This window comes from Bidens hawaiensis, unplaced genomic scaffold (assembly GCF_021521415.1).
Source record: "Bidens hawaiensis isolate Kalapana, Puna unplaced genomic scaffold, B.hawaiensis_p1.1 tig00040654_1, whole genome shotgun sequence".
In the NCBI taxonomy this organism is placed as follows: Eukaryota; Viridiplantae; Streptophyta; class Magnoliopsida; order Asterales; family Asteraceae; genus Bidens; species Bidens hawaiensis.
The window spans coordinates 42,929-58,248 of NW_027497190.1; the positions used below are offsets into that span (position 1 = coordinate 42,929).

The 15,320-nt window shown below is 34.1% G+C and overlaps 2 protein-coding genes across 3 annotated transcripts; one reads left to right on the forward strand and one right to left on the reverse strand.

Moving 5' to 3' along the window:
* Positions 1 to 1,304: 1,304 nt before the first annotated feature.
* On the reverse strand, positions 1,305 to 7,004 carry LOC143592275 (uncharacterized). Of its 2 annotated transcripts, none has more exons than XM_077072222.1 (12): positions 6,861 to 7,004; positions 6,197 to 6,252; positions 5,163 to 5,196; positions 4,214 to 4,312; positions 3,984 to 4,120; positions 3,386 to 3,424; positions 3,175 to 3,264; positions 2,991 to 3,089; positions 2,748 to 2,849; positions 2,360 to 2,443; positions 2,099 to 2,164; positions 1,305 to 1,729 (listed from the first exon to the last, which is right to left on the reverse strand). In XM_077072222.1, exons 1-12 carry the CDS (start codon positions 6,934 to 6,936, stop codon positions 1,646 to 1,648), a joined length of 966 nt encoding a protein of 321 aa, XP_076928337.1. In that variant the 5' UTR covers positions 6,937 to 7,004; the 3' UTR covers positions 1,305 to 1,645. The 2 variants fall into 2 exon arrangements, with proteins under 2 accessions (XP_076928337.1, XP_076928336.1); XM_077072221.1 differs by having other exon boundaries at positions 1,311 to 1,729; positions 3,984 to 4,132.
* Positions 7,005 to 7,924: 920 nt separating this feature from the next.
* On the forward strand, positions 7,925 to 12,774 carry LOC143592276 (acyl carrier protein 2, mitochondrial-like). Its single transcript, XM_077072223.1, has 2 exons — positions 7,925 to 8,232; positions 12,453 to 12,774. The coding sequence occupies exons 1-2, from the start codon at positions 8,017 to 8,019 to the stop codon at positions 12,627 to 12,629; spliced, it is 393 nt and encodes a 130-aa protein (XP_076928338.1). The 5' UTR covers positions 7,925 to 8,016; the 3' UTR covers positions 12,630 to 12,774.
* The last annotated feature ends 2,546 nt before the right edge of the window (positions 12,775 to 15,320 follow it).

The window sequence follows — 15,320 nt, forward strand, 5'->3', positions numbered from 1 at the left end:
TAGATAAAGTAATAATAGAAAAATAAAGTAATAATGGCAATATGGATAAACTCCTAGCAAGAGACGCAAAATATCATAAAATATAATTATAATAATGACAATAAAATATATTAATAGTATAATACTAATAATAATTATACTGTTACAAGTCGTTTTAATAGGTATTTCAAAACACATTTTTGTTTAAATGTACTCTTTGTTGATCTAGTATACCAACCTCAAGTATAATCCATCAAACGAGCCGAGCTGCTTGCGTGAAAAACCTCGATCATGTCAAGAATAAACAAGCTCAAGCTCAAGCAAAAAAGTAAGTTCATTTAATGAAAGAGCCCGAGCCCGAACCCATGCTTTAGTAATAGAGATCGAAACGAGCCTAATAGTTTTGTAAAACTACCTAATCTGCTCTTAAGGGTTAAATTTATTACGTTTGAATGAACGCTGAACATGAAATACATAATTCCTCAAATCAAGTGACTAAACCACCAGTCTTTTGCTATTATAAACATGCCGTGCCTAATGCTTTTTAATAAATATTAAAAAAAATATGTACGAATTTTCTAATTTAAACGACTTGTAGTCTTACAATTTCAGACTTCAATCACGAGTTAGACGACTGCTTTAGATTTTACCAAACTATAAGGCCACCCGTAGTGGGCGCCTTCTTTGGGTGAAATCCGGCGACAACGAGCGACACCCCCCCCCCCCCCCCGGGAGATTTGTGGGGCGATAGAAGGGAGGGGGGACACCAAGTATTTCTCGCATGCTTCCCTTATGATTATATTATTATTATAATTGATTGTGATATAAACTCTAAAAAGATTAAGAACTCTTAAGAACCCTTGACAACCAAACAATTTTTTAATTTTTTTTACATATTAGCATTATTTAAGAATAGTTTTATCATATTTTATATAAAATCTTTTGATTACATATTTTAATCACAAGTTTACATATATGTAAAATTTATGTACTAACAAATTTACATAGGTGTAAAACAAGACATAGATATGTATAAAAACTAATTTTCAAAACAATAATCGTAGATATAGATATACATAATGATAAAACTACTCTCAAAGAACATTAACATACAAAAAAATTTATAAAAAACGTTAGTTTTCAATGGTTCCTTCAAGTTCTTAAATAATTTAACAGTTCTGTAATGATACGCATCCTATATATATATATACACCCCAAAAACAGAAACCCACTCTTTGCTAACTAGGCGCCACATGACGCAAAACACCCATTTTGTAGCCCCTCCACTACACACAGCCTAAAAACAACTAATATGTCAGGTAGCATGCGACAATTTATACACGTTAGTCGTTAGGCCATTAATAAAATAAGAACTTCACAATTAAGCTTGTTTGGATGAGAGTAATTCTGGACGGTGACTTCCTCATAAGTCTATCTCCCAAGTAACCAAAAACAAAACCAGGAAGAATTTTGCATAACCTGTATAGTTTTCGTTATTCTTAATATCACAAAACTTCCAACCATTGTTTTTACAATCTTAACCTTTACCATTAACAAGAACTATTGCAATGTGATAAGCAAAAGAAAGAAGATGGTTTAATGACGAACTCAATTTGTTGCACTGACATTATTAATCCACCGTTAACCTGTGACCATAAAAGAGTTACTAATCCTTCTTTCGATTGAAGAGTAGGTTGATCGAGTATGTATTGCCCTTTTGTGCAGCGACTTCTACCCGTCTTGGCCCAACCTGAAGTCAATTTACATTAATGATAACAGTGTTTCGGACCTTTCGGTTCATGTTGCTAATATGATATTTAATGCATGGACAAAATGATCGCAATGATAAATCGAAGATAATATATCTTTGATGATACTAAATTTGTATTGATATTAGCAAATATTTTGAAGGAAAAAAACATAAAATGAGTTTTCTTTGTTTTGGTTATTCTTTTCTTTGTTACTGTCATAGGAAAAGCTTAATAATCTGTAGGTAGTTAAACCTTTTCGGTGCATTTTATAGTTAATTGACCGTATAACGCTGATCCCATCAAATTTAGAAGACTTGAAACATAATAATGTTAATGAAAAAAAGAAGAATTGATATAAAAAAATGTACCTTGTCCATTAACCAAAATCCAACAGACGGCACGTATTGCACCAAGTACATAACAGCTAACACAGGCTGCAAGTATAACAGAACAATAAATATATGTTTGTATTTGAAAATGAAAGCAAAGGATGATAACAATAATAATAACAATCATTATTATTATTATTATTATTAATTACCATATAAATACTAAGGGTATAGAGATTAATAAGTCTAGTTATTTGCAAATTGTAATGTGCTTGTAAGTTGTAACACTAACAAAAGTACCTGATATGATATCCAAGCTTCCTTCAAACCATGGCTTGCAGCAACTAATGTAAGCTCTGCACATCTCTCCGCTGATACTCGTTTCTAATTTGTGATGAATTTTATAAATAATATCAAATTCGATAACAAAAATTATATCATTTTAATTATAATATAACGAGGTGAATAAAAAGATTTAAGACAGCTTTATGCATTAACAATATACTCTTGCGACTTTCAACCAAGTTTGACTTTGACCCATTTGACCTGTTTTCTTTTAAGCTATTCTATTTTACCTGTTAGAAAGCATAACTTGAATCGACAGATGCATACATAAATGACTAAAAACGAGTGAAATACTGGCCAGATCGACTTTGTTTCAATTGCCATTACAAAATACGAAACAAACCTCTTTGAGTCCCTTTTGACTTGAGGTGCTTGTATCAGGTGCATTTGATGTCTCTATCGGTCCCGGACAAACGACTGTTACCTTGATTCCCTTCTGGTAAAGCTAAATGACAGATAAATGCAGGGTAAGTGTGTTTATATTATAACTTACTGTTTTGAAAATCGGGTGTTTCATATGGTTCTTTCGGTTTTTTAATAAAAAAACAAATACTCTACATAAAAACAGATTTAATAAACTGCATACCTCAGATCGCAAGGAATGAAAGTAACCATTTAAAGCAAATTTTGATGCAGAATATATGGCTTGACCTGGTGCAGGAGTTTTACCTGCAGCACTACTCATCTGCAGACGTAACGTACATCCAAATTATACACAGTGAAAATTAAATTACAAATTAAGGAATTAAAATTTAAAAATCTTAACATACCACAACAAAGTGTCCACCTCTCTTCAACATGTGAGGGAGCAGCAGTCGTGTAAGAGATATCGGGCCCATAACATTTACATCAAGTGTAGCCTATTAGTTGAAAAACAAAAAGTGAAAACAGATTCAACTTACTTCAATATAGTTAAAAATAATAATACATGACTGCAAAATTAAAAGTACTGCTACATTAAACATGATCAATATATGATACCTTGAGACTTGATTCAGGTACATCAAGTACTGTTGATTTCTGCAACAAGAACAAAGCAGGGAAACGAGCAGCGTGTTAGTAGTTAGTTGAGATGCCTCTTCGTTAGAAGTGAGAAAACGGACAGATTATGGGGAATCAGACACCTTTTTGTTTAAAACTTATGAGTCTTTTATAGATAACTATGAGTCAAATATAATTAGAAAGGATATATTATTTCATTAATTGTAATGATTTAGGAGACTAGGCATTAAATGGAGGCGTGTCCGTGTTTGCTTGTTTAACTTTAACTAAACAAATGACCAAACACGGACAATGAACGCTCCGTCTACGTGCCTATAAAAAAGTACATAATAATGTCATTATCAAGATAATACTACTTTTGTCATCATATTTGACACTAATAATTTTGAGAAATTTATACATTTTGGATAGCAAGTGTCTGGGTCAACACAAACCGTATCGGTGCCATAATTTACCGCATACCCAACCCACCCAAAATTTCCCATCTCTACTGAAAAACCAAAAGCAATATTATATTATGTTTTTTCAACAACTTCCACGGCACCAAATAACAATTTAAATGATGAAGCTAACTTACAGGTCGCTCAAAAGCTGCATTATGGATCATATAATCTATACCAGCCCCATCAAATAAAGACACGGCTTTTTCAACAACATCTCTGATTGCATCTTCACCAGAACTCAAATCTAGAGGCAATATCTCCACATGTTTTCCTAAATTCAGATCTGAATTTCTTTTAAGACTGTGATAGAAAGAGAACAAAATATTCATATATGTAATCCTCCAAAAAGTGTGATAAAACTTACCTGAAATTTGTTTCTTAACTCTTTCTAGTTCTGGTTCGTTCCTTGCAGAAATTATTATCTTAGCCCCTAAAGCTGCAAGTTGCTTAGCAAGAACCTCACCTTCATGCAAACAGAGCAAGATAATCAAGATACAACTTCACAAATTTTCAACTGTTACAGTTATGGTATGCTGGATTTTTAAGGTTAACTTCTGAGCAGATAGGAAGAAGATGAAAATTAATATAATCAATTCTATATCACCATGACCAAAAGAAGGTGAAGGACGGATAACAAGTATCACAACTACCATTAATTACAAATTTATTTATAAGAAACAAAAACAGAAAATGAAAAGAAAATCTTGACCTAAAACTGACCAGCTCCTGGATATGGAAATTAGAAACTTGATGATTTGATGTGCATATGCATAAGTTACCCTTAAGAGCAATGTGCTACTTCATATTACGACTCACAGTCAGCTTCAATAATATGATTTAGAAGCTATTCATATTATTGAAGCTGACAGTGAGTCTGTGACACATGGCTACTTTTCATTCTTATATACTTGGTCAGCAAACTACAATTTCTACAAAGGTTTGATAGAGAATACATTAGATAGTCTTTTATATTTATTAATACTAGGTGGTACTTAATTGTAATATTCCATCCTATATATTATGACCTTGTAATTAATATTCATTGAATCAATAATACGTATTATTAATGTGGCTTATTAAGGTTACAGTTCTTTGATGCTTTTGAAGTGATACTCCATCATGTTTTATACACTTCGCATCGCGAACATAATTCCATTATTGTTTGATCCATACTGCATTTTAGTCATCCTAAAGTTTCCAAAAGATTTGTTGGACTGATACATACATAAACCTTAATTTTCAACTTCAACAACTAGCAAATTATTAAGTGAATGATGGTAATAGCAATCATTACAATATCTGATTTGACTTACCGATCCCCCGACTTGCTCCAGTAATCCATACAACCTGTTCATTCATATTTCAAAATAATAAACAAGTTATGAACTGATGATACAGATTATTAAACCAGAGAAATACATCAAAAATAAATAGAAGAATATAAAATCATCAAATGTGATTAGAAACGGATTTGATTGATACGCAAACAAAATTAATAGCCATAAGCCCTTGTTTTCATATCAAATCTAGTAAACTTGTTAAAATTCAACCAAATTCAATTGTGTTATATTCTCAACACAAAATTGAGTCATTTTACATTCATAAACTGCTATTTTGCATTCAAAACCCTAGGTTTAGGCGGTTAGTTATTCTACTTGAGCAGAAAGACATAACCCTAACTAAGATCCAAACTCCGTTTTCATGTCAAATCTGGTAAATTTCAGCTTTGAATCTGAAATCAATTCATACAAATTTTACAGGTGTAAACGAGCCAAGCCGCTCACGAGCTACTCGAGCTCGTATCTGTTGAGCCTTTTCAAGCTCGAACCGAGTCCGAGCCATAAAGCTCGTTTAGTTATCGAGCCCGAGCTCGAGCTCGAGCCTTGTATAGGAAGCTCGTTTATGCTCGTCGAGCTTTAACGAGCCTTGTGTATTTTTGAGTTTTACCTCTTTTAGACTTTTATATACTAATTTCACACTGCACAGCCAAGCTCAATTCGAGATTTGACTCGTTAAAGGTACTACATGAGCTCGGGCATAGCTTAGGCCCGTTTAAGTTTCTTCTCAAAAAAGTAAAAAAAAAAACTAATTAAAATTGTATATAAATTAATTAATAAATTATAAACGAGCCGATCCAAGCTTGAAAAAACAACTCGCGAGCCGAGCTCGAGCTTCAGAAAAAGAGTTCGAAACGGCTCATTTACACTCCTAAATTTACAAATTGAGTTGTTCAAACTCACGATGCAAAATCCTGTTCATAATTTAAACCCTGGGTTTAGAAGTTACTTATTCTACTCAACAGAAACACATAATAATTCAAAATAAGATGAGTAAGATCCGAATATACCTTATCCTGAAAACTCTCTCGCTTCACTTTTCCTTTAGCCTGCAACGTGAAATCACCTATCAAAACGCATACATACATTAACAAATTCATCGTTCATTTGTTCATAACTAATCAACAAAATGAAGCTCAAATTGCTTCAAATTGACGGTTAATAAGTAACAGAAGCGTGTAATTACCGTCTATTATGAGAAATATGTAGCCAAACAGTAACGATTAAAGCGATAATTACATAAATACAGTAACAGATTCATCATTCATTCATTCATAAGTAATTAACAAAATGAAGCTCAAATTACTTCAAATTGACAGTTAATACGTAACAGAAGCGTGCAATTACCGTCTATTATGAGAAATATGTAGCCAAATAGTAACGACTAAAGCGATAATTACATAAATACAGTAACAGATTCATCGTTCATTCGTTCGTAAGTAATTAACAGAATCAAGCTCAAATTACTTCAAGTTAACGGTTAATAAGTAACGGAATCGTGTAATTACTAATTACCGTCGTTTGTGAGAAATATGTAGCAAATAGTAACGATTAGGTCGATAATTACATAAATACAGTAACGGATTCATCGTTCAATCGATCGTAATTAACAAACACAGAAGCTCAAATTACTTCAAATTGACGGTGAAGTAAGTAACCGAAGCATGTAATTACCGTCGTTTGTGAGGAATTTGTATGAAATAGTAGCAATCAGAGCGAGTATTACGGAAGAAGATATGATCGACAGCATTGTGTGTGTAACGATTTCCCCAAATGAGTATTGTGTTAACCGTTACGACTCCATCTTTTTGTACCTTTTGTTGCCACAAAATAATAATACTATTAACCCGTATTTGTACACGTTGTGTCGAGTAAGTTCGGTAAAACTTGGTGATACTAAACATAACACAAGCATTTATGTCATAAGTCGACACGAATTTGGTCGGTTTCGATTACGTGTGTTGTTGTACTGCAACTACCGACAAAAAATAAAACCAAAAAAATATATAAAAATTTTGTTATTTCACGTTTTAATGCTCCGCAACACCATTCCATGATTCAACAGTTTGTTCTTTATCCGATTTAACGCTCTCAGCGCAACACGAAGTATGTTATAAGTCATATCAATACATGGTAGAGGTGTACATATCAGGTTATTCTAAATCCAAGTTCCTGGTATGGAACCGAGTTGGGTATGACCGGGTACTAAAAAATTGCGTATTGACAATATCCGGGTAGGGTTCAGTTCCGTGTACTATCTCTAAAAATCATACACCATGCACCAGATTCAGGTTGGGTATAGTCGTATAGAACAACTATTCTAAAACCGGGGTATTTGTATACCATATTTTTTAGTATTGAAAAAACCCCTATATTCGGGTTTTTTTCCGGGTATAGATAGAGTTTTTTTAAGGGGCTGCACTTTTTCCGGTATAGATCAGGTATCGGTAAAACTCGGTTCCGGGGTATAAAACCGGTTCCGGTTTTCAGATATTAACGAGTAAAAATCGGGTGCAGTTTCAGGTACATACTTTGGTACTGGAATGCACAGACGTTACCGGGTGTGGTCGGGTAGTAAAAACCCATGTATAAAAAAAATACAGTTCCGGGTTTAGTTTTGAAGTCCGGTTCCGAGTTCAGTTTTTTTTTTTCACGGTCAATACTCAGTTTTTTTTTTCATGGTCATTACTCAATAGTGACAGTGACCAAAAGCTAGGGCCAAATCATATAACACAATCCTCAAACCCATTCGGTATAACGTAAACCCCTATTCAGCCACACCAAGCAACAACAACAACACACACACACACAGATTCATATTCATTCATCAATGGCGGCTCGAAACACACTCCTCAAGTACTTACGCGTGAACGTGACACCAGTTTATCCATCCGGTCAAAACCCTAGGGTAATCGGCGGAGGACTAATTAACCTCTTCCGGCGTCATTTCTCCGAGGAGGTTCGTGGATCGTTTCTCGATAAGTCAGAGGTTACTGATCGAGTGGTTAATTGCGTTAAAAATTTCCAGAAAGTTGATCCGTCTAAGGTAAATATATATAGTAATTGACTAATTTCAAAATGGATGTTTGTGTATTGCAGAAATATGAAAATTAGGGTTTATAAGTTTATTATTGATTTTTGTGAGGGATTATTTGATTAGGATAGTGGTGTTTTTGAGAGTTTATGAATGGATGCTCATAGCCCTAGATTTAGGTAGGTGTAAACGAGCTGAGTTTGAGCTAGGCTTGTAAATTAGGGTGCAAACGAGCCAAGTCGAGCTCGAGCTTGGCTCGTTTCAGTTTCAGTTTTTAAAGCTCGAGCTTGACTTGAGAGCAGTTTTTCAAGCTCGGTTCGGCTTGTTTACTAGTTCATAATTAATTTTTATATATTTTTAATTATTAGCATATACGTTTTTTTAATTATAATTTTATATATAACATAATATATATTATTTTGTTATTTTTTTCATAACATTATATAGATTAATTAATAATTATTAAATGCGTGTATAAATATACATTAAAAAAGTTATATTAATGACAGGCTCGCTCGTTTAGGCTCGCAAGCTAGCTCGAGCTCGATAAGTGAAGCTCGGGCTCGTTTATTAAACGAGTTCACTTTTAGGCTCAAGCTCAATAAGTGAAGCTCGGGCTCGGGCTCATTTTTAAACGAGCTCACTTTTAGGCTTGAGTTCGGGCTCGGGCTCGTTTGAGCTCGGCTTGATCCAGCTTTTTACGAGCCAATCTCGGATTCTCGAGTAGCGCGTAAGCAGCTTGACTTGTTTGCACCCCTAGGCTTGTTTCGGGCTCCTTTACTAGAGCTTGGGCTCTCGTGAGTTGTTTTTTCAAGCTCATACTCGGCTCGCTTATCATTTATTAGATTTTTTATGACTCTGAACAAATCTCCATAACCCTAGATCTAGGTGTAAACGAGTCGAGCCTAGAGCTGCTCATTTTGACTTATGAGAGCTAGAGCACGGCTTGTTTTGAGCTATTTTCTAAAGCTCGAGCTTGGCTCATGAGTTTTTTTTAAGCATGCTTTCGGCGTGTTTTTTATTTACTCCGTATTAATTAATTTATATTTGTTTTTAATTATTATTATTATAATATAATTTGAGGAAAACCTAAAATGAGCCTAAGCTTGACTCGAGCTCCATTGTGCAGTGCAAAGTTCCTACATAGAAGTCCAAAAGAGGTAAAACTTTGGGGTATAAATGAGCCCTAGCTCGACTAGGCTTGAGCTCGCTTTGTTTTGACTCACTAGAGTTTGAGCTTGAATTCGGCTTGTTTCGAGCTATATTTCTAAAACTCGAGCTTGGATCATGAGCATAGTTACCTAATTCGCTACCCTAGCCGTGAATTTCGTATTGGATCGGTTCGTACCGAATCGGAATTCGAAAGCGAATTGAATCGCTTTGGTTCGGCGTTTCGATTCCGGTAGATTCGACGTTCCGATTAAGCCTGATTCGGCGTTCCGATTAAGCCCGATTCGACGATCCAAATCTACATCATGCGCGAACCTAAACGAATCTGCTTAATGAGGACATTTCCGGCGACCATGTGGTGAACTCCGGCGCCGGATCTGCCTTTTCTGCCGGAAAACCAGGAGGTAGAAGAAAGAAGAAGATAGATATCAACTTGTAGGCGGCTGGATGATGCTTTATTAAGTTTTTAGGGTTAAAATAAGTTTAGTTTTTTTAAAGATTAACCCCTTTATCTTTCACTTGTTTTCATTTAGTCTCTAAAACTTTTAAACTTTAACATAAAATGTGTTTTTTTCTTCAATTTATTCTCTATAGGTTTGTGTATTTTATTTAAGCCCTAAGTTTTAAAGTAACGTATTCAATTCTTAAACAATATATATAAATTAATAACTATATGAAAGGCATTATATTTTGAACTTTAGTAGAAAACGAATATAATCATATATCGAATTGAAATACATGGTACATCGTACCGGTTTGTACCGCTTCGTACCGAAATGAACCTACTCCCCGCGAACCGAAAACGTAAGCATCTACGAATTGCGTACCCGATTCGCGAACCCGTACCGAGGCGTACCGCGTATTAGGTAACTATGATCATGAGTTGTTTTTTCAAGCTTACGCTCGACTCGGGCTTGGCTTGTTTATTAATATTAATCAATTTATATCGTTTAAATTATTTTTATTCATTTTGAGAAAGACCTTTCATCTTTAACCAGCCTAAGCTCGGCTCAAGCTTGTGTAGTATCTTAAACTATCCAAAGCTTCACTCAAGCTTGATTGCGCAGTGTGAAATTAATACATAGAAGTAGAAAAGAAGTCAAACTTAAGAATATATAAGGCTTGAGCCGGGCTTGATAACTGAACAAGCTTTTTTTGAGGCCCGGGCTCGAAAAAGCTCAGCTCGTTTAGAGTTTTTTATTGATCAGAGTTCAAGAGGCTTGTGAGTGGCTTGGCTTGTTTGCACCCTAGCTTTCAACTGCAAGAAATGTTTCTTAATTTTGAGGAATTTTAAATTAGGGTTTTTGGCTTTTTAGTTTTTATGATTTGGAATTAGTTTTAGAATGAGAAGTATGTAAGAAAGTAAGTGGGTCAGCCAGCTATGCTATCCTTCACTTAAGATAAGATTATAAGAAAGCATGAATTTATGAATATGGTTTATAAATGTGTTATCATAGTTAGTTATTCCTGTAAATATAAAGATTCTACCTTACGCAAACATCAATGGAAAGTGGAAAATGATGTCTAAAATTTATATGTAACATGAAATGTACATTCTTTGTTTTTAGCTAGATAAAGTGACTTATATTTATAATGTGTTTTTCTTCAATCCTTAGCGCCTATAGTCAAAGCTGAAAATTGATCCTTTTTTTTGGGTATTTATCGGTGCCATGTGTATGTGTGTGTGTGTGTGTTTTGGGTTGATTTATTATTTATGCTTGTTCCTATTGAAGTTGGTGTTTTTTTTTTGCTTAGGTTGTTTTAGTGTTTTTCACCTTGTTGGGTTGTTGTATAGTTGCAATTGAATGCTTTTTTTGTTGATTTATTTTGTATGATCTATGCTTTGCATGTATCTTGCCAAAACCTTAATGTCGATCCTTAATACGAAGTTTTTTAAAGAATGTGCACTTCAAGTAATCGAATAGGCAAGCATGACTTTATTATGCACATATTGCAAATAGATAAGCATTGATTAGCACAAGCAATACTCAAATTTGTTTGCATAATCAGTTTCAAAAATTTTACATACGTGTACATAGAAATATGTCAACTATGCAAAAGAAAAGGAAAGCGATGATTATTATCAACCTTCCAATCTCAACATCTGGTGGATCATTTGCCCGGATTAAACCCATGGATATTCTATTCACATACTAATACAAAAGGCTGATAATAGTTTAATCTGTGCAGACTGCCGGGAATAGAAGGTTGATAATTATCTGCCGAATATAAAAGCTTGATATTTATCATTTTCTTGTGAATAGTTAGTGTATTTCTATGTATTGTGCTAACTAATTTGAGTATTGATTAAGCCAATCAATCTATCTTTATTTGTAAGATGTTTAAGATAAAGTCAGACTTGCATTTTTTATTACTTGAATAAATGCACATTCTTTCTATAGAACTCTGTATTGGGAAGTGATATCAGAAATCAAGGTTTTTATAAAAACATGCAAAGCACAAGTGACACAAAATACATCTGAAAGTTATTGAATTTCAACTAAACAAGGACCTAATGAAACGAACAAAACACTGAAACAACCTAAACAGAAAAAAGACAAGTGAATTCATCATTAGTATGCGTAAATAATATGGAGACACGTACGTGACAGTTGACACCTATATATACTGAAAAAAGGTTTAATTTTCAGCTGGTGATTGCTCAGCATTATCGTTATGTTTATGTTGTCTCATCAATTAACACACATGTGATAATTTCTAACATCTTTGTTAAGCCTACACATAAGATACATGGGTCAACCCACTACACCTCGTGGGCCTGCTACTGTGATACCGATTATAATAACCAAAATCCAAAATAGTAGACTGACCTAATAACGTTCGCAACAACTTAAAAAGTTAAAACTACTGGTTGGAAATTGATAGTAGGCTAGTAGCCCATTACTAAGGACTTATAAACAACCTGACCCATTTTGTACCCATGAACCGCCCATTTTGACATCTAATTGCGTATACCTTTGACAAGTGAAAAACTGATTGTTGTCTCAAAATTGATACGTATTTTGTTATGTTATTTGAAACTATATCCTCGTATTATGCAGGTCACACCTACTGCACACTTCCAAAACGATCTCGGGCTTGACAGTTTAGATACAGTTGAAATCGTGATGGCTCTTGAAGAAGAGTTCGGTTTTGAGATTCCAGACAATGAAGCCGACAAAATTAGCTGCATTGAGCATGCTGTTGATCTCATTGCATCTCATCCTCAGGCAAAATAAGCAGCATGCCATCAACTATTTTGTTTTTTTAATTTAAAAGATGCAAAGGGTGTTTGCATCTTGAGACTATTTCCCTTAAATGTTTCTATTTTATTGTTGTTTTTTGGCACGCTAAAAGTCTAAACTTGCATACCTTTTATGAGCTTTTCATGTGTTATTTCCTGTTTTGCATAATTCCTGGTATTTGGAAATTGCTTTTGTATTACTTGAAGTGATTAGTTTGCTGGTGATTTTTACTTTGATAAGTAATTGTTTTATTGGCCTTGTTGAGAAAAGTCAAATATTCAATTCGTGCTTTCGGTAGCTTTAGCAGCAGATTATTAATTATTGGTTGATTTCCGTTGTAATATTTATGCCTTCTTAGTCTTAAAAAAGTGAGTCGCCTCGAGGCAATCTCCCCCCCCCCCTCTTCCCCCAAGCCGAGGCGACTTGCGTGGCAACAGAAATTCATATGATGTTCGTAAAATAGTTCTTGAACGCTCTAGGTTTATATCATAAACAATATTTTTGATTCAGTAAATAAACTTTTTACAGCTTAACTAACTATATGTGATAAAAGAGCATCAAGTTTGTCAAAATGGTTGACATGATCTATGACATAATCTACTATAAGTGCATTTCTAAGCTCATCTCTCATTCTTATCTTTATAATTACATTATAAAACACTACATTAATTAAATAATATTTTTTATAAATTTATCATTACAGTTTCTTTTTCCTCCACTCATAACCAATTCAACAAATATTAAAAAATAAATAGAGACAAAAAAAGTTTTCCTAAATTTACAAAAATCATTATATTTTCTCTCTCCACCCTATAATTTACACTTACAATTATTAAAATCCCGCTATATAATTGATAAACTTTCCTTACATGAATCTAGAGGATGGGTTGGGAATGCTCTAAGCAAGACCTATGCTCAATAAATAGAACTAAAGAGAACATATAAAGAAGTTCTAAGTTAGAAAAGTTTAGATCAATTTTAACAAAAACTAAGTGTAAGGATGGGAAATGTAATTTTGTGGAATGAAAGAAAGAATTAACTAATATGATGATTTAGTGTTTAACCTAATTCACCTATAACTTTCATTTCATCTCCATCACACGCCTCCTTCTATTCTCTATCTTAACTATTGAACCTTTGATTTAACCCTTGATATGGTGCTTTTACGTCACATTATTCATAAATAGTACGTTTACTTTGATTTATGAAGACATGAAATCAAGGGTCTCATGAAAAGGTCAAACTTGATCCCTTATATTAATGTTATCCTTGCGTGAACTTTGTGATATTTTCATAACGGAAATTTGATCACTTAATATATTTCAGTTTAAAGGTATTTATAAATTTTCCAGAACGGTTAAATCCGTTTGCATTCTCATTTGCTTAGTACTAAATATAGGCTCGAGCTTGATAGCTGAAGCTTAGGCTCGAGCTCATTTATTAAACAAACTTATTTTGTAAACTAGATCTACTTAAGCCCGACTAAATTCGAGATTTTAACGATTCCCGATCTTGAGTAGTACACAAGCAGCTTAACAAGTAATTTTTTTTTGCTACATTCAAAAGTTTAGTGTGACATCCCACATTGGTTGGGAGGAAAACGAAACCTTCTTTAAATGAAGATGGATACCTTCCTCATCATAATTAGTTTTAAACGAACAGGAGAATTCCACAAACGTACCAAGGTGGGAGTAGTTTCCGGATGGGTGAGTAGGTGACGTCTTGGGAAGTCTTCACCTGAGCAACCAAAAGCAAATCCGTCAAATGATGGTGGTATGTTATGGCCAAAACGAACAATATTATGAGATGACGGTAGCTGAGTTGCTACATTTAGTCCTTTAGACTAAAACCAAACTTCTCCAAGGGCCTAAAATGTACTTATTTCAATAATGATAATAATAATAATAATAATAATAATAATAATAATAATAATTTTTTGAATGACCAACAAAATTTTACTGAACTAGCAAGACGCTAGAAACAACAATACAAGCCACCAAATTGAAAACCAAGAAAACGCCACCCGAAAACAGCGCAAACACAAACCACCTGCACCGACCCCAACCCATTACAACCATTAAACCCGAAAACTACACCAATCCTTCCAAGAGAGACCACATTTTTTTGCTTTATTCTTTACCCACAAGAAACTCAACACCTTTATCTCTTCTAACAAATTTGAGACTTGAATCGTGGTCCCGGAATGAACTAATGCATTTCTCCCTTTCCATAAGCACCAAACCGCTATCAAACACACCGCATGAAACACTTTAGCTTTATCCTTAGAAAATGTTAAAAATTTATAAAGATCCAACACATCTTGAAAACTAAATAGGATAAACATTGGAAGCTTGCACCATTGGGCCACCACACTCCACAACGTTTGCGCAAGGCCACACGATATAAACACGTGCTCAACTGACTCTTCGACCTCACCGCAAATCGGACACAAAATCGAATTTACTGGGATATTTCGTTTAAGCAACAAATCAAAAGTAGGAATCCGATTCAAAGCCGCCCGCCACGCCATAATATTAACCTTCTTTGGGACCTACCGGTTCCACTCAAAAACATAATTTTGTCATTTACTGAATTTATCATTAAACAATCTTTAATGTATCGAACTGTGAAGTCTCCGGAAGGGTTATAGGACCAACTAATAAAATCCTCCCCTGGAGTTAAGAA

Excerpts from the sequence above, each read along its gene's own strand:
- LOC143592275 (XM_077072221.1), bottom strand. The coding sequence starts at position 6,936 with ATGCTGTCGATCATATCTTCTTCCGTAATACTCGCTCTGATTGCTACT. Across the intron at positions 4,313-5,162 it reads TGGAGCAAGTCGGGGGATCG|GTGAGGTTCTTGCTAAGCAA; the intron begins GTAAGTCAAATC and ends GTTTGCATGAAG. Across the intron at positions 4,133-4,213 it reads AGTTAAGAAACAAATTTCAG|ATCTGAATTTAGGAAAACAT; the intron begins GTAAGTTTTATC and ends AAAGAAATTCAG.
- LOC143592276 (XM_077072223.1), top strand. The coding sequence starts at position 8,017 with ATGGCGGCTCGAAACACACTCCTCAAGTACTTACGCGTGAACGTGACA. Across the intron at positions 8,233-12,452 it reads AGAAAGTTGATCCGTCTAAG|GTCACACCTACTGCACACTT; the intron begins GTAAATATATAT and ends CGTATTATGCAG.